The sequence below is a fragment of the Psittacula echo genome (assembly GCF_963264785.1).
Source record: "Psittacula echo genome assembly, chromosome: 18".
NCBI lineage: Eukaryota > Metazoa > Chordata > Aves > Psittaciformes > Psittacidae > Psittacula > Psittacula echo.
The window spans coordinates 2,061,605-2,085,034 of NC_137754.1; the positions used below are offsets into that span (position 1 = coordinate 2,061,605).

The 23,430-nt window shown below is 44.2% G+C and overlaps 1 protein-coding gene across 3 annotated transcripts in view; it reads left to right on the forward strand.

The window, feature by feature from the left end:
- The first annotated feature begins 1,407 nt into the window (after positions 1-1,407).
- CBL (Cbl proto-oncogene) overlaps positions 1,408-23,430 on the forward strand; it is a 38,311-nt gene continuing 16,288 nt past the window's right edge. For all 3 annotated transcript variants that reach the window (XM_080631770.1, XM_080631772.1, XM_080631771.1), the window contains exons 1-4: positions 1,408-1,761; positions 8,658-8,905; positions 21,357-21,503; positions 22,768-22,924. In XM_080631770.1, the coding sequence (XP_080487896.1) occupies positions 1,615-1,761; positions 8,658-8,905; positions 21,357-21,503; positions 22,768-22,924 (699 nt within the window). In that variant the 5' untranslated portion in view covers positions 1,408-1,614. The remainder of the gene's footprint in view (positions 1,762-8,657; positions 8,906-21,356; positions 21,504-22,767; positions 22,925-23,430) is intronic.

Genomic DNA, 23,430 nt, shown 5'->3' on the forward strand with positions numbered 1-23,430 from the left:
ACCTCCAGTGCCATTTCGCAGTGCTTCTCTTTCTGCAGCCAGAGGGAAGAAGGAAGGGGCAGAGCCAAGAGCAGCTCTTGGCCCAGGGGAAGCCTGCCTTGGGACCTAAACGCTGCTCTTGCCCACAGCCATACATACATGAGATGCACATGGACAGCCAGAGGCACCAAGACACACTCGACCAGCACGATGTGGCTTTCCAGTGCAGCCGTGGCGAGGGATCACTGTGCTGACAATGGCCCCATCCCCATCATGGGCCTGAGGGATAAAAGCAAAGAGGTGCTTGGCTCTTCTGTCCTGCAGGGAGGGCACAGTCCCAGGCAGAAGCACCCTTTGCTTGAAGCCTCATATAGAAACACAGCTGTAACGAGGAGTGAATCATACCCAGGGAAGCAGATGGTTGGGAATGCAATTGCTCAAGCACGTTCCCTGATCTCTTTGGATTGGGGCCATGGTGATTTTTGCTCCACAAAGTTGGTGTTACCCTCCCCAGCCCTCTCGCCAGGTACTTGTGGTATTCCGGCACCCTCCGGTGGTCAATCCGGCTTGACTATTAGCCAGGATCCATTAGCACCTAATGGGAAAAGCCTCAGGAACACGGCCTCAATAAACATTGACATATTTGAGGTCGATATAATCCTGAGGAAAATTTGCCCAGGTAATTAAAACCAGACGAAGCTTTAAAGCCTGTCCCAGAAATATTTACCAAAGGCAGTAAAATCAAGACAGTTTAATAACTGATGTATGCAGGGCTCCTCTCCTGTACCTGGTGCTGCGTGCTGCAGCTGCTCTGCCCTGCTCATCCCATACCTCAGCACGCCTTGCGCTGTGCGAGAACTCACCAGGAGCCAACAGGCAGGAGGAAGGAGGCTGAAAAGAGGATCTGAAGGCAGCGAAGACCCAGAACTGAGCACACGCCATGATCTCTGCAGGTTTGGTGCTGTCAGCTCTAAAAGGTTTCGTTTCTCTCCCTGCTCTGCCTGCTCTCACCCTGTGTGCACACGGGCTTGCCTTCCCCTTTCGGCCCTTCGAACAAACGGGAACCTGCTCCTGGAAACGGGAACCGAACCCGTTCCGCACCCTCGGGAACGGAACCGCGACCGGTTCCCTCAGCCAGGCCCGGCTTTGCCCTCCCCAGGCGCGGCCCTCGCCGTTCCCATGGCGACCGCGCCCCGCCCCGCCCGCCCTCATCAAACATGGCGGCCGCACCGCCCTCGTCGCCGCCCTGCGCCTGTGCTACGGCAGCCGGGCGGGGCCTAGCGGACGGGCCGAGGCTCTCCCCGCTCCCCCTCCCTCGGCCGCGGGTACCGGCCAATCAGCGCCGGTTCGTCCCAGGCGGAGGGGGCAGTCCAGCCAATCAGAGCGCAGCGTGTCCGGGGAGGAGGGCGGAGCCACGCTGGAGCCGGGCGCCCCCGCTGCTGCTGCCGCTGCCGCCACCGCCCGCGGCTCCCGCTGCCGCCGCCTTGCTCTGCCCGGCCCGGTCTGGCCCGGCCCGCGGGAGCGGCCTCACGTCCGGTTGTCCTGCAGGGCCGAGGCCCGGTGCAGGACGGGGGGGACGGGCCGGGCGCGGGTGTGGGCCCGCTCGCGGCCGCCCCCCGCCCCCGCGCCGTCCTCATGTCGGCGCCGCTGAAGAAGGGCCCCGGGGGGCTGATCGGGCTCATGAAGGACGCGTTCCAGCCGCACCACCACCACCTCGGCCCGCACCAGCCCGGCGCCGTGGACAAGAAGATGGTGGAGAAGTGCTGGAAGCTCATGGACAAGGTGGGCCCGGAGGGGGTGTCGGGCCGTGGGGCGGCTCCGGGTGGTCGGGCTGGGGCGGAAGCGGGACTTGTCGGTTGAGGTAGGGCTGAGGAGAAGGGCTTTGGGCTGGGGAGGCGGGGTGGGGATTGGGGTAGGGCTGTCCTGGAGAGGCTGGGCTGGATCTGGGGACTGAGGTAAGCCTGGAACTGCAGGGGTTTGCAGGGTTGAATTGGGGGTAGAGAGCTGAGGGGCTGGGGTGAGAGCTGTATGGGCGCAGGAATGGGTGCAGTACTTTGGCGAGGGGAGGAAGTGGGAGCTGGTGGACAGGTATGCGGTGGAAGAGACGCCGGAAGCGGGATGGGAGTGGGATGTGGAGATCGGAAGGTGTGGACAGGGAAGAGCAGCTCTGTAAGGGATGAGGTGCGTGCAGGGCTGTGGAAGGGAGCAGGCTGGAAAAGGAAGGGAAGGTTTGAGATGGAGGATGCCGACCTGCTCAAGAGGATCAGGGGTTTGTACCTTGTAGGTGCTGGGGTATGGGCGAGGCGTGGTAGGGAGCTGCAGGTGTATCCTGGTGCCGGCAGCAATAGGAATTCCTACCTGGGTATAACTGCACGAGGGAGGAATCTAGGATTTGTTTGTCTGAAGGTGAGCTTTGGCCTGTGGCAGAGCCTGGTGTGTGGGTAAGGCTGAACATCTGCTTTGTGCCGGTTTGGGTTATTCTTAATCAATGGGGCCGTGTTACTGAGCTCAACACAAAACCTTTAACTGGGACTCTGATAAAAACCCCCATAAAAGTCTGAATAAAACCCTACCTGCAGTGAATGCGTGTAGTTATGCAAAGATAAATAGGTATGAAATCTAACGTTAAGTAATGAGAACCTGTGGTGCAGGGATTGGAAAGGCCATCTTACAGCCCTACACCTTTATGCAGGGCACTACGCTCTAGGGTCATTAAGACTCTCCCCTTCTCCACCTCTTATAATGCCAGGGAATGGCTACTGACAGGGGCAGGACACCAGACGGTTTGGCCCAGTGGTGTGATGGAGTGAGGCAAGTGATGTACTAGCCTGGCTGGGTGTGTTGGTAAATCCATTGTTTCAAGAATGATGAGATGTTAGTGAATGCTGGCATTGCTTATCAGAGGCCCAGAAAGTGAGCATCCAGAAGTGGGCATAAAATAAATATCCTCCAGTGTTTTTCCTGGGGTTTTGATTGATCCTTTCATGTTACTACTGTTCAGCCCTGAGAATTGAGGCTAAAACATGCAGTGCGTTCTATAATGCTGGGTTCAGGGCCCTAAAAGTAGTGCAGAGTAAAAACATTGGCAAAGATGCCTCCGGTCCTTAGGGAGTGTCACCTTGCTGCCTTCTTCCCCTCTGGGAGCAGAGCAAGCAGGGCTGATGGGCACACTTCATCCTGGTGCCCTACAGGCTTATGCATGTCAACTTTTCTTTCTCTTTTCCCTGCGTTGCTTATCCATGCAGCGTCTGAATCTCCTGCAGTAAATCCCGAAGCAGGCAGAGCAGGTGATGTTTTTAAGGACATACTAAATCGTGTTCATGCCAAGAAATCACTTTGTGTTGGCTGGCTCAACAGAAGACATGGTTTATAGTTGTGCCTTGCTGTGCTTGTGATGAGCTTTGATCACCTTCTACAGAGAGAGATTGGGATAAAGAAGAAAGTCTTTTGAGAGGTGCCAGTGGCTCTCTTACAAACATTGAGGGCAAACATAACTGCTACTGTGGGAAAGGTAGTTTGAGCATGGAAACGTGATCCTCAAGTTTAACTTGCAGGTACAACTTGTAAGAGTGCACATCTTCCTTCTCGTGCATGTGATATGGATGTGAATGTCAACCTGTGTTTGACCTCGTAACCTGGTCTGGTCAAAGGAAAAGGTTGGCCTGAAAACAGCCTCTTCCTTACCTTGGCATTTGGAATTGCAGTGGGATGCTTTAGTGTGGGGTGGGTACTTTCACAGCTTTAGATCTGCACAGCCAGCCTTTGGCTGTATACCCTCTCCGCCGTATCACTGACAGAAAAGCCAAGGCTACTGTTGTAGTTGTCACGAGTTAAAGAAAACTCTTTTAAATGTGCCCTGACAGGGCAGCATCTGAAAACATTGATGTATAGGCTTAATTTTTAAAGGCTTAAAGCGTTGGTTGTTCAGTCTGGTTTGTACAAGAGGAAAGATCTGGTTGTGAAAAGCCTTTCACATTTCAATTAGACTTCAGTTGTACTCATGCACACATCTGAATTAAACATCTTTTTAGTAGTGTAGCAAGTTGCCAGGCAGACATAGTCCTTGTGAAACCAGTGGTGAGAAAGGGTGAACGCATGGGAAGTATTGAAAATGGGTTGGTTTTCTGGGCCAAGAAATGAAATTATAAGTGCAAATCAAACAAATGCTTGTGAGCATGTTTAATAGATGATGTGTTTGCTTTTCAGAGCTGTATCTATGTGCGTACGGTACATTCATGACCTGATTCGTTAAGTCTGCATAATCAGCTGGTGCTGTCACAGCATTCGTGCATCTCTGTTTTCAGATGTGACTGATGAATTTCCTATGCAAGTTGATTCTTGTCCAGATATTTTCCCCATAATGTTCTCCATAAGCTGCCTGACATGGATTCCTTTTGCTTCAAGTTCTAGTGTTTGTCAGCCCTGACTGTTCCTGCCACAGTTGCATGTGGACACATAGAAAGCATGGGCATCAAGTAACCCATTTCATCCCTGTGCAGCAGGTTGTTCACCTTCAGTGATGTTTTTGTGGTTATCTATGGAATAGGGGTGAAGTGTGTCTTTGGAAGCTGAATGCATTGTCAGATACCTTGTGAGCCTGCAGTGACGAACAGCAGCATAGCAATTTCCTTGCAGTGTCCTGAACCTAGTCAAGAGTATAGATTAGTGCCGGTGGGAGGAGCTGCTATTAGTTTGGCTTTATTATGCTCATAATAGACTCATCTCCTCATTGTGTTTAGCAAATAAAACAGTGTTTAGTGTAAGAAACATACAATGTATTGGCTGGTGAAAACAATTCCTATTTTTTACACCAAAGGATGAAATTACAGATCAGTTCTTATGAATGTGATCTGGGCAGCAGATAATGCAAACCCTTTGAGTTCATTGCTGTGGATTCTATTTGAAGAATTGGTGGTGTGTACTTGTGAGCCACTCAGGATGAGGTATAAAGGATGTAGCAGAAAAGTGATAAGAGTACATGCAGCAAGACATGGAGGAGGAAAACAAGCTTTGAGATAAAGCTTCTCCAAACAGCGTACCGATACCATTCGGTTTCTAAAACTGATACAGAGAAATGCCACTGTAGGTCACCTTCATTGTAAGTAGAGGAGAGGCCAAATGCAAATTCAGCAGGAGATAAGAGACTTTTGAGTAGGTTTTCTTTTTGCTGCTGGCTTAAGATGAAATGGGATGTGATTTTAGTAAAGAAGGTACTTATTTAGATCTTAAAGGAAGGAAAGGACTATGGCTTTTCAGAACTGTGCTGAAGAAGGGGTCTGAGCTGGAAGGGGAAAACGATCATTCGGCACGGAAGTACATTGGGGGCCTATTAAGCACTGTTGCCTGTTTGAGGCAAGCAGGTAAGTGGTGTCTGTGCTGGGGGCTTTCTGCCTGAACAAGAAGTGGGGTGCTGTACCAATGGCTGCAGCAAGCAGGCTGGCACCGGCTTTTTCATGTGTGAGGCTGGGGATGAGCAAATGGGGAAAGAGGATGGGATGGGCAGAGAGGAAGCTGAGAGGGGGGGATTCAGGGTGTGTTGGAGGACAGCAGGTGAGTGACAATTTGTATAGGTTTGTTAAGCTGCATTCTCTGCCCTTCCTAACAAATACTGGGCATTGTTAAATGAGTGCATTTGCTTAGGTATCTTGTTCTTTCTCGAATGCTTCTTTCTTACTTCTACTAACATGCTCCTAATCCAGCTGCATAACTGGACTGCAGTGTTTAGATTAGCTGGTTCTTGCTGTGTTCTCTCAGGTTATGTACATGTTGTGCCTGTGACAGCGCTTGCTATCTAGTGTCACTGCTTCCATGCACTGGTTACCCAGTTCCTTTATTTGTGCAAGCCTAGTGAAGCAGTGCTGAATGGGAATGTTTTACATCCAGAGACAAGTCAAGGCAAGCTGAAGAGTCTTGAGGGAAAAGACTCAGTTCCAGGCCTAGAAAATCTGCTTGAGACTTTTTTCCTCGAGTGAGGAGATAACAGATTCTTGCCTCAAAACTGAGGGAGGAAATGGTTTGTTTCTAGTATTTTCTTCTCTTGAGGTTGGAAAATGAAAATCAGTCAATTTTAGGCTTCTTCACAGTCTCTTAGACTCTTTGTGCTGAGTTTGAAATGCTTTATTGGTGTTTCTAAAAACCAAAAAATATCTCCATAAAAGGCTTGTTCCTGAGCGAATAAAGTGTAAGCCAGGCAAACGCGGATGAGTTTGGATGGTAACGGATTGCTTGTGTGTGTTGCCATCCCACCTAACTGAAAGTACTTGCTGCTCTTTGCTCAATTCCCTTCCACGTTGCTGGTCCCTGTGCGAGGCAGGGTAGCTTACTGAGGGGCAGCTGTTCCCAGGGCTGGGAACATTCCTTTTGACGTTGTCATGATGCTGCAAGTGCACACTTTGAGAAACAAGCAGAATACAACTGGTTTTGTTGCTCCTGTTATGAAATGACCAAGTCTGCTCAAGAGGCAGCAGTTTCTGCTTCCGTAGCTTTATTTAAATGCTTCTCTGAGTAAATTTTGGCCTAGGTGGCAAATGAAGCAGCTCATTTGATAATAAAATCACAGCAGTTTTGGCCTTTCTGTTAACTATTTGAGGTATCTTCGCAAATCACTGCTTAGGAAACATTTCTATGGAGGCTATGAGGATGCGGAACTTGCTCCTGCTGTGGGGAAGTTTTTCCGCATTGCTACTGGTTTGTTACATGACAGCAACACAGTGGGTCTGCTGCTTCTGTAGCTGGGTATTTTCACGGGGTAACAGCCAAACTGTTTCCTATTACAGACGACAGGGAGACGTGTATGCTTGCTTAATGTGGCTGCTTCATCAGAGCTATGTTTCTGTTAAGGGTTTAAAATGTGTAATAACCGATTTCTGTTGGATAAAAAGAGAAATAAATTTCTGAAAACAAGGTTTTGCTGTGCACAGCACAACTCAGCTGTGTCTGAGGAGCAGATTTTGAACTTATTCATGCTGCACAGTGAAGCAGGTTCTATTCAGGGCACAAGTGTGTTGACTCAGTCTGTTGATGTTGTTTGTTGTGCAATGTTCACAGAAGTTCAGGCATCAGAATGAACTGGGTAAGTCAGTTGTCTGCCCATCCAGCTCCTTATCTAGACTGTGGCAGCCTCTTCAAAATGGGAGGAAAATTGTGGCAGGAGTTTTCCATGTGTTCTTGCAGAGGCTTTTTTAGGCACGTCATCCTTTTAATGGCAGTCAGATTTTTCTCTTTGACTTTTGATCCGCGTTCTCTGCACTGAGATTGAATCTTTCTCAGTGAGCTCTCATTAGAAGCACTACTGTAAGTCGGATATAATTGAAGATGTCACTTGACAAGGTTGCTTTTTGCATATACCCTGAATGGCAAAGTTAAATGCTAAAGCACTGTTTCAGAATAAATTACTTTGTTTGCCATCAGCATGTAAGTGTTTAAGGGAAGTAGGTATTTAAGTATGCGTTGTAGGGAACTAGTCGATTCCGCTTGAAGGTTTCACAACATGTTGTGGAAATGATGTACTGCAAAAGGACGTTAGATGGTTCTTTCACTTTTTCTTATCCACTTCCCTTAAGCTTTGCGTTCTGCAGCACCACACTGATACCTGCAATGCCCTTGTACCTTGCAGTGTCATTAGTTTAGACCTCATTCGTGTGCACTAAGACTATACCAGCTTCTGGTTCTCTGCCTGTAAACTCCATCTGAAACTGGCCTTGCGGCTCTAGAGTTTCAGCCCTTTTTATAACAGAAAGTGCACCACTAACTTTGCTGTTATCTCTATCATTCTCTGAGTCTAGATAATGGAAAATTTTGGCTATGGTGGATGATGAAGTGGTTTCCTTTATCCTCCCCTGTTACATAAACTTACTATCATGAGCTTTTGGCATGTAAGCTTCCTGTATGTTAAAGACTTGTATTCAGTTCAGCTTGCATCCTGATTTGAGTGTGTACAGGTAGGACTATTGTATTGCTTGTGAGTCCTGAACAGGAGTATTCTACTTGTTACTTGGGCCTTAAGTAAGGAATGCAAAAGTGCCTGAAATTATTTTGTCAATGATCCCATAAATTCACTGTAGAACACACAAAATGTGGGTTAATAGATTCCAGTTCTTAGCCTTGAGAATATGTGATCTTGCTGCTAAAATATAAATAGAGCACATGTGGCTTGGAAGGAGGAAAAGTAAGATGTTTAGTTGTATGCCAAGTGGAAGACAGGTTTAGGTCATTTAATAACTCTTTAATCTAATTCCTAGTATCACTGTGGATGTGTCATTAGAAAAATAAAACCAAGCAAACCCACAGAAATCACTGTGAAGAGTCTGGATTTGCTCTGAAATTCATCCAACAGAAGTTAGAAGCATAACTGATGTTCTAACAGTAGTTCTGATGTTCTAAATAACTGATGTTCTGAGTATGCTTCTGACAGCATAACATACGTTGATGCATAACTGTGGACATGAGTTCTTGCAAGCTAAACTTTTACCCAGACTTTTCTTACCACATCTACTATGCTGCAGCTTACTTCTCATTCTAGCACAGAAAAAATTCCTTTGAGTTAGTTCTTTCTTGCTGGTTTGTTGCAAGTGAACATTTCAGTGTGTTGTGTTTGTAACACTGAATTGTGTTTCAGTATCTGATCACTGCTTCCTATTCTCAAGTTTTCAAAATTGGTTTTTCTTCATTAACCGTAGGTGGTGCGTTTGTGTCAGAACCCAAAACTGGCGCTGAAGAACAGCCCACCCTATATCCTAGATCTGCTGCCTGACACCTACCAGCATCTCCGAACCATCCTGTCGCGCTATGAGGGGAAGATGGAGATCCTGGGAGAAAACGAGTATTTCCGCGTGTTCATGGAGAACTTGATGAAGAAAACCAAGCAGACCATCAGCCTTTTCAAGGAAGGGAAGGAGCGGATGTATGAGGAGAACTCTCAGCCTAGGTAATGGCGAGAAATGATTTCCAGTATTTATGATTTTAAGTAGAATTTGTCTTGAAAATGGTGTTGTGTGTTGCTCCCAAGCAGTAGAACTGGTGTTACTTTCCAGAACACTTACTGTTACCTCCCAAAGTAGGCTAAAATGGTATATAAACCCCTGTGGAATGTATCTGTGGTATTTGTTCTGATTAACTGTGTGTGTGTTGTGAACATCTGATGGGTAAGCGATAGCTATGTCAGTCCTAAGTCCAACATCTTGCCTCCAGTCCCTTGTTCTTTTCAGAGAGAAGCAAAGAGAAAGGATTCCAAAGAGTTAATCATCCTAGTCAGTTTGTAGTCAAACTAATTGATAAAAGGGGGTGGGTGAAATCCAAATCAATAGATAGGAACTTCAGAAGCAGAGTTCCAATAGAGGCTTGCTTTCTCACAGCAGTGATGGGAGTCTTTGGGGAATTGCTAATTGCACCACTTATGAATAAACAGCTTACCGGGGAAGCAGCTGTGGTGAGACTTGTAAACGTAAGAGTAAAAGCAGAATCACATTCTGGCTAGTTTCAGTAGATCTTCATTTGCTTTCCGCTCCGCCCAAGAAGCAGCAGTTACTGGTTTGTCACAAAGGGGAAATACCGGACAGCCTTTTCTGGATGCTGATAGTGAGCATCTTAACTTTCTTAAGTCCCTAGTTTGTCATACAGACAAATAGAAAAGTGGTTGGAGCCATCAGTGCGTATGATTCCAATACCAGTTCAAGAGATACCTGCACAAAGAATGGCCCTTTTGCCTCAGCTGGGGATTCTGTTCAGTGCCGCGCTTCCAGGATCAAACTCTGGTTGTGTGAGCTTTTGGAGCCTGATCACTCTAAGTGCAATTTGTTTCACCTGACATTTAGTTAACTGAACTGTTGCTATGAAGGCACCTTTACATTTAAAATGTGTGTAATAATTTAAGGTGAATAAATTCAGCAAAACCTCTCACCTTGTCAGGAATTGAATTAAAATAAGGGTTTTTTTCCTTTTGTAAGAATCAATGACTTCAAATATTCCAAGTGTGTCAGACACTTCAGGTATTCACAGTGTAGAGACAATCTTTCTCGAAGATTGTGGGCACCCTATAAAGCAAACAAATATAACCCGAACGTGGTATTCACTGAACATGTACTCATGGGAGTGTATGTATATATAAAATAATCTGGTTTGCTCTTGATCTCTTCCAAGGTGAAGCCAGTGTTAGTCTGCAGTGTTTTGAAGCCATGCCTTTAAACACCTAACCTGGTGTACTGAAGTGTCGCTTTGTCTTGACTTTTCCTGACCTTTTTTCCTTGTTGTCCTTGAAGCTTCTTTCTTCCTTTCCTCCAGATTTACCATTCATTTTGTTTCCTGTTGTCTGAGCTCTTATTTTCCTCCCCCAAATGTCTGCTGATGTAGAGCAAATGCACTACTTTGCTAGTAGCAAACACCTGCACACTCCACCTTCCACACTAGTTATGCAAATGCTAAACAAACCAGTAATTAGAAATGCCTGAAGTCTCTTTTAGACTATAGGATCAGAATTGTCTTGCTCACTTGATAAATTCAATATTTATTATTTCTATATTTATTATATTTATATTTACTATATTATTCTATAATTATTATTTCTATATTTATTGTATTTATGATCTTTATTATTCTGTATTTATTATTTCTATATTGCTCTTTGCGTATTTCCTCTCAAACTTTTTAGAGGCTCTCCAGTGTGTTCATCCAAGGTGGACTGAGGCACAGCTGTTGCGAGCACCGTGTCTTGTAGCTGCTTGTCCTGTTTTGAGAGTTCTGATAGCCACAAGATGTGCGTCGTCGAGCGTTGAGCAGTGTGGTACATTGTTGTCTGTGTGTATAGAATGTGTGGCAGTATAATCTGGATGCTGTTTGGTGTTTGCTGTAAGGCAGGCAGTTTATTCTCTGACTTTCAAAATACAGTTAGAGGAGCAAAGGTGCTGTGAACAGGGTGAGAAAAAGCTTGCGTGAGCATTCACTGTGCTTACGGATGTGGGTGAATGTTTGTTCCTTCAGTTTTTAACTAGTTGCAGTCATAAAGCTGGTAAAAGTGAATGTAGGTCTCCTGCGTCATACCTTAACCATCACGATGCTGAAGGCATCCTTCTGTTGTGGCTAACTCACAGTTAGGTGATACTCAATGCTGTGAACACTCAAACACTCCATGGCTTCCTTTTCTTAGGACTGTAACGGCTGTTTTGTCTCTGTAGCACTGATGTATAGACTTTCAGCTGAAATTGTTACTCTTGCATAAACTCATACTGCGATTTTTGTAAAGAGAACTCGCTTATTTTCTTAGGAGAGCGTTAAAGATGCTATTTAAATTCTGCTCCAAGTCACTTCCATATCTGTTTAAAAATTAATGCTGTCGAGTGTGCTTTTAAAGCTGTGTGTGCATTTCCTGACTCATAAGTACACACAATAACTTCTAGTTACTGTTTACAGGCTGAGTTTTAGCAAGCACATGAGCTTGGACTTGGTGACTTCTGAGTAAGGTGCGGGTTTTTTAGTGGAGATATATATTGCTTTTTTTTGAGTTTTAACACCTTAGGAGCTTATTTGGATTATCCTTGCTAATATATAGGTCTGTAAAAACAAATTATATATTTGAGGACCTGCTAAAACTAAAACACTGATAACATCTGCAGGCCTCAATACTGGAATCAAATCGTATTTGATGAGTTAGTAATTCTGGATATTGTCTATGCTTGCAGTAAGCTAAGTTAGTCAATAGTTAGTTGGCTTTGCTGCAGTAATTAGCAGGTATTGAGGCTATCCCCTTATCCAAAGCTGTTGTTTCCTGGTCTTTAACAGATCCACAGTGCTTTCTAATGCAAAAGGTATTTTAAGACTCATCACCTTAAGTTTTAAAACCAAAACAAAGACCCACCCAGAGGTCAAGTTTGTAGCCTTTATAGCTGAAACAGCGCAATAAAAGAAATCGTCTACAGGATCCTTAGCAGGTCTCTATGCAGAGCAGAAAGGTACAGGTGTTTAGCACTGAGTAGCTTGCTGTGCTGCTACAGTGGTAAATATGTGATTTCTCTGACCTTGTAAATATGGTGAATTTCTTGAGTTTACTTTTTAACCTGTGATAACAAAAACTGGTTAAACATGCATATTGTTTTTCCTGCAATGTGGTGCTTCCATTGATTGATAGTGCCATTGCTGCTAATGCCACGACTGCTCTGAGCATGCTGAACTTGCTTCAGCTCTTGATTACAGTTTAATTTAGAGGCACAGTGGTTATGCTGGAATAGTTCTCGTTTCTGTTGCAGAAAGCTTTTACTCCTCCAGACCTCTTACTTGCACAGGGGAGCTGTCATTTGTCAGCTTTCCCCACTTCATAAATTACTTCTTTGCAGCAGCTCTTTTGCACTTGTGTAAATATTCTTCACATGGCAGGACAGAAGAATAGCTTGCTGATCAGTAAACAGGGATAGGAATTGTCACATAGAAAAGAATGAATTAGGCTGAAGAGTCCCATTTTTCTCCAGTGAATCAAATTTACTGATTATGTGAAACCAGTCTATTAGGAGAGAAAATGGTTTTCTAAATCAAATCAGACCGTTGCAACTGTTTCCACATTAGAATGCAGTTATGTAAGCCAGAGGGTAGGGGTTAGGTGAAAGGCTGAGAAGAAGTAATTACTCAGGATGTGGACTGGATGTTTGAGAAATAGCACAAGTTATTGTACTCGTTCTGCGTGCATACTGTGGAAAACAAACTGTTAACAAAACGGGTTAACAAAGCTAACATATCTGTAGAGGAGAATGGGATTAGGTGGGGAATATGGGGAATATCATAAACCCTCTCCATAGGACATGAAGTTGCAAAAAAGCTTTGGGAAACTAGTCTGTATTTAACTGTCTTTGTGACAGAAGCCTTATGGGATGCTGGCTCAGCAGGATTTCATATTCTTCTCTAGCTCCAAAGTGAAGACGTACTAATTTGCACAGGAAAAAGCTACCAATATTTAATGTCTCCTGGAAATGACCGTGCCCTAAAGGGAGAGGAAATGCATGAAGAATGACTTGGGGAGGGGGGGGATGTTGGATTTTATAGAGGAAAAAGTTGGAAAGCACTTGTGCTAAGCCATGAACCAGTAAAGGCCTTTGGGGGGAGGGCGTCAGTGCTCTAATCTCATATTTTGGAGTGCTTGCACATATTGCTGTGCAGTGAAAAAGAGACGGTGTAAGATGTGGAACTCGAGCGGTGCGTAGTGTGCGAGTCCTCTTTCTGTCACTTCCTTCTGCTACAGCTAAGACTGTTTTTTTGGTAACAAAACCCACTAGTGTGAAGAAGTCTACATCTGCATTTAAATTAGAACATCTTAAAGAAAAGAACAGGCTCCAAAGCAGCCCACAAGAAAGGTTCCCTTGCCAAGCTTCAGCATATGAACACTAACTAACTGCTTATTGCCCGAGAAGAAATCCATTATCATTTAAATGTTGTTGGAGGTCAAAATGTGCTTATTTCTTTCTAATTTGGCTTTAAATTGCTAGTTTAGGTGGTAGTTGTGGAACTTAAGTAACACTTAGCATAGCTGGCATAAGCCTGCATTTAGTTTAGTTTTCTTTCTGACAAAAATTGATCACAGTCTTAAAAATCCACTTATGGCCAAATGTAAGCTTTCAAACTTGCATAATCAGGAAAGAAGATTGCTTTATTCTTTGTTCTTGGAGCCCATAACGTCACCGAGTTTAATGGAAGACTAACTCTGAGGACTTGATGATGTGGATGGCAGTGCAAGCATGTTACTTAGTTTGCAGTAATTACAATTTGAAGTGTGGTTAGGTTTCTTGATGCTGGCAAAACTGTGTTGCAGCTACTTGGCTACCGTAGCCTGTTTCTTGGGTGCTTGGCTTGTGTATTAGGGGCTGAGATACTATGTGTTGTATTTCCATACTGTTTAAATCCAGAAAAATAAGTGGATTTTTAGCCTCTTGACTTTGAAAGAGATCTAGCTTGTTAAAAATACAGCACTAGCATGTGTGCCTAGAGTAATAAAGCCAGATCCTCTAAGGGGTCAGTGGATTTGGTGCATCTGCTCTGCCTACTGGACTCTTGTCCTCTCTGCTTCAGATCATCCTTGTGCATAATCATACAGGTATACCAAAATTTGCTGGTATGTTTTGCATGACACTTTAAACTGATTGGCATTTTCTACTTGCAGGACTCAACGTATTTAAATACATATATATATGTGAGTTGAAAAGTGCCGGGATTCGGAAGACTATAAGGAAACATATGTTTCATGTAATAGCTCTGTCTTGTAGTATCTAAACCACTGATAAAGGAATTAGACCAAAATATTTCTTGCTTCTTTAAAGCTTCAACTGGTACCATTAAAAATATATACAGTATTTCTTCCCATTCTAAATAATACTAGTCACCTATTGCAATTCATGAGGGCCAGCTTAGGTGCAATGCCTTATGAAGTCTAACTTCCAGGTGCAGTTAGATGGGTGTTCTGTGCATGAGCTGATGTCCTTAGCCAGGCACGCTGGTGTTCATGGCATCCAGTAATGCAGACCAGCTCCATTGCAGAGGCAATAAGCACTGCGTTCAGGTTATTCCAGCCTGCTGTTGGGACTATGTAGTGGAGCTGGGATTAGACCTAGGAACGACAGAAATATCTACTCGTGTGGTTTATGTGTGCCCATTCCCATTTTGCTGTTTCAGTAAGCCAAGTCTTGAAGTTGCAGAATTAGTAACTGGTTTTATGGCTCTGCAAATAATGAAATGGTGAAGCCTATAGTTCTTGAAATGGAGAAGTGTTTCTGGAGCTGAACCTTGTATGAACAAGAGGTGATAAACATGTTGCATGTTAGTTTCCTGTTTTCCTAAGGGTGCTGGGATGAGCTGGTCCACCAAATCAGTGTAGCTTTAGCTGTCAAGTTTTACAGTACAAGCATTTAATCTGCTGATTCTGAAATGTTTGGTTTGCTGTTGGTCTGCTCTATTAATGGTCCTGTGTGAGCATTGGAAGTGTTGGAGCAGTGGCCCAGCATAACTTTGTAAGGTGACTTCTGTTGGGCCAGTAATAGTTAAATAGAATTTCATTCACTTCCTGTGTTGCAAGTTGTGTTGAAAGTAGTTCCGCTGCTTCTATTTTTAACACTGATTACTGTGTGTGGAGAGGACTGAAGCTGTCTCCGAGTTAGAAGAGGCATCTTGGGATCACTTGAAGTGTTTCCACTCACTGTTTATATGCATAGGCTGTTTCTGTTAACATGAAGAGCATGCAGAAAACTTCTTGCTGGTGTGGTAGGAGCATATAAGGTGCAGGTCTTGGAACCAGGCTCAGTCAGCTATCTGCTGAAATTGGGTCTAAATGCTCACGTCTGGTGCATATTTGGTAACGGCTGTGTTATGTGATAACCTCACACCTTTGTGGTTTCCAACAGGTACATTTTACTTGTTGGAGACTTGTGAAAAGAGCTGAATTTAGGGGGTTTGGTTGGGTTTTTAGCTCTTAAATCTTCACAATATCCAACTGTAAGATGTAAAATAGTCACAGGAAAAAATAACATGTGGCTGCTTGCAGGACCCAAGACCTGTGGTTCTTGCAGTAGTACTTAGTAAGGGGGTGACATTCTGCAATCATGAGCATGTGATAAGGAATTAGAGGTTCATAGAATGCATAGACATCGCATTTCTTACTGTGAGCTGCATTTTTGGGTTGTGCCTCTTGAAACAGCCAAGTTGATCTGTAGAAAGAGCCTTCTCTTGAGTTTTGAGCAGAACAGTTTTACAGTAACTGAGGTCCTCTGATTTTAATTCATTTTGCACATCAGCAGTGAAGATTCAAGAGGGAAATCTTAGCCACTTTGGCACTGATTTGATAAAATAAAGCATTTTCTCCAAAGTGTATGGAAATGAAGTCAATTTGAGCTTGATTTTATTTTGGGGCCAAGGTGAAGGTGTGGCTGTGCAGCCTGCTCTTAGCTGAACATTAGTGCTGTAAATCCAGTGTTCACAAGTGTAACTGAAGTCAGTGGCAGCGCAAATACGAAAATCCCCATGAAAATCTGGTCATAGATCCGAAATATGCACATTAACTGAGGAGAAATGAAGTGTTTTCTTCCAGCTCTGCATTCCTCTGCACAACAGTGTTTGTAGCACACTTTCAACAGCACAAGCTGTACAGACATGACAGTATGTGCATGTCAAATGATGGCATGTGAGCACAATATTGTGACTAAGTCATCCAGTGGAGCAGTCTCCCTGCTGTGTGTGAGGAGCAGAATTACACCATTGCAGTGTAAGCTGGGATGTAGTTGAGAAATAGTGGAGGAAAACGACTGAATTCTGCCTGGTAGTGGCAGAAGTGTTAGGACTACATTAGCATCACCTTGAGGTGAGAAAGGCGCTTTAGTCATGAAGCGCATTAGGTGCTGTATGACTTTGTGAGTTAATTTAACTAATGGTGTCAAGGTAGCTGAAAGAGGCAGCACTGATTTAAGCTGTCCTCTGCCCTTTAATGGCTTTGCGAGACTGAGCCTGGAAAAAGGCTTTTGTCCAGCCAACAGGAAGCTGGAAAAGCAGAACGTGCTGTAGGTCTGGGGGAGGCAGCAGCACCAGAACCCCCAGCTGGGGGCCAGCCTGCGACGCAGAACTGGTGTGAATGGAAGAGCCTGCTCGACCTTTTGACTTCCGCTAAGATGCGCGGAGCAAACACAGGCCTGAAGCAGGAAGGAAGTAGCACAACCACAGCGGAGGGGGCACTGAGGAGGGAGCAGGAAGGAACGTGCCTGCTCAGCCTGCGGACCCGGCCTTGGGGAGCCAGCTGATTGATAACCACAGGGTAACTGAAGGAAGAGTCTTGCTTCATGCTGGTTTTTGTTCCCCAAAACAGCCGCTTTCTGGAGTCCTGTCAGTGTCAAGGCAGTGCAGTTTTACAGGCGACTGTAACTGCAGATGTACAGGCTCTGGTGATGTTTCTGGGTTGTTGAAGAAGCTGTTTTGTTAACACTGTATGCGTGGAAGGAACTGCAGATGTCTGTTAGGAAAATATTTGGCTACTGTATGGAGTGGAAAAATGTTTGACTTTCTGAGCTTTCACCTTTTCTGTCCTGCCTTGTTTCACTGTCTAACAATAATACTCTGCATGGATGTGTGAAAGCACTGGCAAGGATGTGAAATCCCACCTAAACTGAAGCAGTTGCTCTGCATGGACGTTAACCACTGAACACAAACATGCTGTAGTTCTGTGTTTGAAGCTGGTGCAGGTGTTACCTTCAGCTCGGTTGCAAACAGCGAGAAGAGCCAACTGATACAGCCTGTGGTCCCTGGGTGATGTTTTCAAGAGTGCTTATATGACATGTTTAAATCCAGTGGGATTTAGGTGCCTAAATCAGTGATTCACAAACTGTGATTACCATACCTCAGCTGCAGCTCTTGGTAACAGTGTCTGTGTTCATTACTGTGTTCAGCTAAAGTCTGAAAGAGGGTCATCATGGGAAAACGCTGGAGTTCTGTGGCCAGAACTGTTTGGGAATCTCTGGTCTAAGTCACTTAAGTGTTCACTGAAAATAGTATGCTCTGTTTTTCTGGGAGAACACTTCCTTCTCTTTAGTTGAAGCAAAGGAGATGAGGACAATTGTTGATGTTGCTAAAACTAAAATACAATCACTGAACTTCAATATGCCAATAAAAACATTCACTGTCCTTGCAAGCACTTACTTGGTCTGTATTGACTTCCAATTGTGTAACTTGCCTGATTGAAATAAACGAGCACACTCTTGAAGGGGAATGTCCTTTTGGCATAGGATTGGTAACTGGTTGCTGGATGTCAAAGCTGGTTCCTGACATTAAACATTCACTTTCTGTGCTTTTGCTGTTGTTGATTTAAGGTACAGCCGAATATTTGTAACTGAACTGAAAATGTTCAGTTAATGGAAACTTCCTTGGAAACAGAGTCCCTTGCTGTGTGTCTGTGTAAAACGATTTGCTTATCGCCCTTGCAGCCTGTGCAAGTTCATTCTTCTCTGGCTGAACTGACATGCTCAGCTGAGTCCAAGTGCTTCCTGAAACTTGGCTAAGGGAAAAGGCTCTAAGGCAGAAGCCAATAAGCAACTCAACACAGGAAGATACCGCGTCGTCATGCAGTGCTGTTACTTTAAACCATGCACTTGTCCACTTAGCAGCTTGTTTGAGAGTCAGAAATGGGTTAGGGTGCTTGTTTTTCACACTCTGCTGGGCAGCAATAGGAAGAGTATATGCCTGAAATGACTTCACTTCCACCTACCAAATATTGCATACATTCGTTTCAAGCATGTTAAGAGTACCGTATAACTAAACAGCTTTAGGGCTGCTGACTTTGTAGTCACTTGGCCTTAATCGATTGCTGTGAGATGCCACGGTAGCTGCTAAGATGGCACACAAATATTGCATGCTGACCCTTCAAGGAACTAGTCGGAATGTAATTCTTACCAATGACTTCCATGTTAGTGTAACAAAGCCTCAATTTTTATCAACTTAGGAAAAAGCAATCTCTCTGTTCCCGAGTTGTGTGTGATTCATAATCCACAGCATTTGCTTTGTTCCCTTTCACTGCTATAACCTGTCATCTATTCTGCCGGCTTATGGAAGTGAGGACTTTCAGCAGCCAGCTTGGGGAACAAGCTCTGCAGCTGGAACCTCTGATTTGCCTCTTTTCTACTGGTTGTCAGCCAGAGGCACTGCAGGGACATGGTGGGAACCTACCCTCTACAGGGAGGGAGGGAGCCGGGCTGTGAGTTTGCACTGAGTCTTCTCTATAGCGTCAGCCAGTGGCTGTGCCTAGGGATCTGAGCCTTCCCGCTAACTGCACAGTTGCTTATCTGCTCCTAGGAAGAGGAATACACAGCCTTGAAATACTTAACATTACACAAGGGTGGGAAGATGCACAAACAGGCAACAGCCTGGTTTTGTGCTGCTTTGTCTTTGTGTATCTGTACATTCTAGGTCCTAACCAGTGATCTTCATAAATGCAATTGCGATCACATAGGAAGCCATTACTTTGCTGTTTTGATACAACTTAGTTTTCCCTACACACGCATCCTGTATAGTTTGTTTTAAGACATGTTGTATAAACCCTCCTAAGTACAGAAGGTGAGGAATTACTGTAGCACTCCAAAGGTGTAATAAACTGCAAAAGCAGATGACTTGCAATTGAGATGCACTAGTAAGGCAAGGGGACTTTCTGCCAGCCCCTCTCTGTGAGGGGGGCAGTTAACTCACCAAGAGTGGTAAACAGCAAAGCTTTTTGGTCTGTGTTTGTAGAATCAAACAAGCAAATCGTATAGCTGCTTTAAAACACACCCAGTTTGAATGCATAACGCATCCAGTAGAGAGGTGCTGAACAGAGCAGCTGACGGAAGAGCATCCGCATGCTTTTACTTTGTTAATCTTGAGCACCTGTTGTTATTGAGCATGTATGAAATGACAAAAACCAGAGCCCCTTGCTGTGTAGCTGACACCTTCTATAAACACTTGGAGCAAATGTCCTTGTTGAAACACAAAATGTAGTTGAATAAATGAGGGTAAGGGACGAGAGCTGCTGTCCAAGAAGATTTACAAGGTTGAGCCATGTATACCTCCTAGTCTACCCACACTCTGTCCCAGCACAGAGAAAGAACTCACATGGAGTGGAGTAATTAGCTGAATATATGTCAAGCAAAATGGGCCACTTCCAGTTGAGTTTAGACTGTGTGAAAGCATGGTATGGAGCCAGAAGACCTAAGCCCAAATGTCCAGAGACTCTTTGCAGAAAGTCTGGAGGCAGCTCCCTGTCTCTAGCTGGGGTCAGTTCTGCAGTCAGGCAGAGTAACAGGATCAGTGCTTCAAGTAGGAATGGCCTATCTGGAGTAAGAGGTATCTGAAAAATGGCCAAGATTAAGTAAATTGGACCCAATCCAATGGGAAGTTGTTGAAAAGCTGAAACCTGGGGGGAGCATAGTGTGCTGCCAAGCTCAGCTGTCTTAGGGGTGGTGGCACACTACAATAGTGACATATGCAGTGAGAGAATTTGGAATCAAAGCATTAAGAAAATGCTGTGTGACTGGGGATACTTTTAGCCCTGAGTGGTTCAGTCTTCTGCAGTCTGCAGCATAACTTGTTGCTCAATGTCATAACTGACTCCGTGCAGTGCCTTCCTTGGTGGTTGTGCAGTCTTCTGATCAGCTCCAGTCTGTTGGGTGTAACTTAGAAGTTATCCTTTCTCACATGATGCTAGTTCCTTCTTTTACCTTCAGGCATGTCACATGGGGGTGAAAAAAAAGCCTCTGGCCTAGAAATAGCCCTGTCTCTTTTCAGGAACTACATTTTCCTAGCATCTGGATAATGTAATGGAGTGGAAAAGAAGAGAATCATCCGTTATTTGGATAAACGAGTGATACAAATAGATGCCGCTAGTGATTTTTTTTTTTCCCCCATCTATGAATAGAAGACTACCTCTCTAGTGTGTAATAGTGCTATTGTTTGACTCTTAAATAGGAAGACTGTTATTCCTGTACTGCTATAGTAGAAGTATTCCTGTACTGCTATAGGCACTTTGAGGTACCCAAGCTAGCTCTATTTCTGCTTAGCAGAGTTACAACATAGAGCTTACCTCCTTGTGTAGTTGCTCCCAATGCTGCTGTGTGCTCTCTGCTAGGCAGGAGTCCTTCTGTCTTCTACTTCTGGACATCCTTTGCATGTTGACTAATTGTCTCCTCCAACTTTCCCTCTCCAGTTTAGAAAAGGTCCTAACCTGATGGACTAGAGCACTTCAGATATGTGTGTTTAGGCAGAGAAGGGATCCGTACCAATTTGTAATTAAATTGGATAATTACTCAGTACAATATGGTTGAGAAGGACTCTCAAGCTTTTGTATGTAAGTTATTCCCATTATAGATAAAAACTGCAAGTGTTTTGACCTTCCCTGGAGAGCTGGACCCGTTGTTATCACTTAGATGTTATCTGAGCAGACCTGCTCTGTTGAGACCCTTGGAGACTTGGAAGGACATTCAGCTTGCATGGTCTAAGGCAGTAGTAGTTTTATGTGCTGTCATAGGGAAGTCTTAGACCCAAGAGCAAAGGAGTCTGATGAGGTTTTGGTTATAGTATTATTGAAGGTAAGGTCTGAATACCAGTTTTGGACATCTTCTGTGCATGTGTTTTCCTGGGAGGCTTTGCCATGGAAATAACCTGCCCACCTCAAAGAGATTATGCAAGGTTAGTCTTGGTGGAAAATGTCTTCACAAACACAGACCTTGCTGATAACAGTGTTGTGGTGGATGTGTTCTGAATGCTGAGTAAACAGGATCCAAGCAAGAGGAGTTTTCTAGGCTGGGATGCTTGAATAGCAGTAGGCACCGTTTTTGTTTTGTTCAGTGCTAAACCACATCTGTCTTTTCTACAAGAGACCTTTGTCTTTTTGTGCTCCTTTGTAGGCGTAACCTGACAAAGTTATCCCTGATATTCAGCCATATGCTGGCCGAACTCAAAGGTATTTTCCCAAGCGGCCTTTTCCAGGGAGACACGTTCCGGATCACCAAGGCAGATGCTGCTGAATTTTGGAGAAAGGCTTTTGGTGAAAAGTAAGTTTCTAACTGTGATTAAAACTGGAATTGTGGAACAAATTGCACACACCAGTGTGTAGGTTTAAAAGCTGCTCAGAAGAGTCTTTGTAAGGTTCAAATGAACAATGGCAGAGACCTACAGTCATTTGATCCACTCTCTGGGGTGAGATACAGGATTGTTCCTCCGTTATATTTCCTGGTTCATTGTCCTGTCTGGTTTTAAATGTGTCGGGTGATGGGTCTTTCCTCACTTTCCCTAGGAAACTCGTGTACTGTCACAGAGTTTCCCTCTATTATTCAACTTCAATTTTCCCCTCCTTAATTTAATTCCTTAACTTGTAAGTAACTATGCAAACTAATCTGCTTTCTTCTTCCAAAGGTTACCATGCCCTCAGTATTAGTTGTCCTTTAGCTAAGCCATTTCGTCTTCCCTCCAATTATTTTATCTAATCACTCAGTCACCTTTCTTCTGGCTTCTCTGAACTTCTGTCAGTTTGCATAATGGCTTTGTTAAGGTAGAATGGAAGAGAAAGTGAAGCGCAAACGGTTGAAATCTCAGTTTTCACTTTTGTATCTATTGAAAGATGACTGAATGAACTGTAGACTTGTCAAAGCAATGTTTGAGGGTTAAAATGAATGGATTTGGCTACTGCTTTCTAGCTAAGGTAACTTCAGGTACTTCACATAAAGAGTTTAATTAGTAGCTGTCGGAACAGAAAGCAATCATATCTTTAGTCATGAGGAACATGCCTGAAGGTAGGCATGTTCTTTCTATGTTTGTATTCCACTGGATATTTTGAAAGAAGGAAAATATTCCTGTAAACAGGAGCCTTGGTTTTGGCTTGTGATTATCTTCTCCAGTTAATCCCTCCTTGTGCAGCTTCTTTTACTGTTTTTGAACTATATAGACCTCTACTAAAAGACTTACTGTGAACTCCTTCCCTACCAGCCACAACATTCTGAAACTCTTACCTAGTGATAGCGTGTTATGCTATCACAGGCAGGCATTGACATGGTCAGAGTGCAGAAAAAGGGAAAGGAGAAAGCAGAACTGGGCTTCAAACATTCTGCATATGCAGAGAAAACTGTTCATTTGGCTGCTAATTTACTGCAGTAACAAGAAATCTGTGCTTGGGCAACATGAACAAATCTCTTGTGGCTAATCCTGATTTTCTTCGCTTTCGTTATCATGAGGTGCATACTCACAATTAAAGTGTATAAGGTACGTACATGGTGGTGGTCTTGAGATACATCACATTTACAGATGGCTTGGTTTCCCCAGGACCATTGTTCCTTGGAAAAGCTTCCGTCAGGCCTTGCATGAAGTGCATCCAATCAGTTCAGGGCTGGAAGCCATGGCCCTGAAGTCAACGATCGACTTGACGTGCAATGACTACATTTCAGTATTTGAATTTGATATCTTCACACGACTTTTTCAGGTAAGAATTGAGGCTTGGCAGTCACTTGAGATGTGGCTCAGTGCTTCAATTTAGACCCCTTTCCCAGGACAAAGTGTCTTTTACACACTGAAATGATTTATGCTGTAAGGGATTTGGTTGTCTTGCCCTTCATCCCCTAAACAGCTGCAGTAATACTTAGGACCCTGTATTGCAGTAAAAGTGTGTGGTACTTCTGGTTGTAGAAGAAAAGGTTGTCTAAATATATACTGCAACTATAAGGCACATTCACTGTCCTGTGAATCAGTTTTTCCCTTTCAAAGGTCACTTTAAGACACAAGTTCTGTAAGCCAGGAAATGTGAAGCTTAGTTTATCACTTTGTCTTTCCTTGTCCTTTGCTTTCTTGTCAGATTTATTTTCCATGGAGGAGTTGTTCAGGATGGAGTACAAGCATGGAAGTTTGAGCTTCCTAGCTTTTGAACTGTCCCAGCCAGGATGTTGTGGACATGTCTGTGTTCTGTGCAGGAGAAATACCCTTATCGCTAGT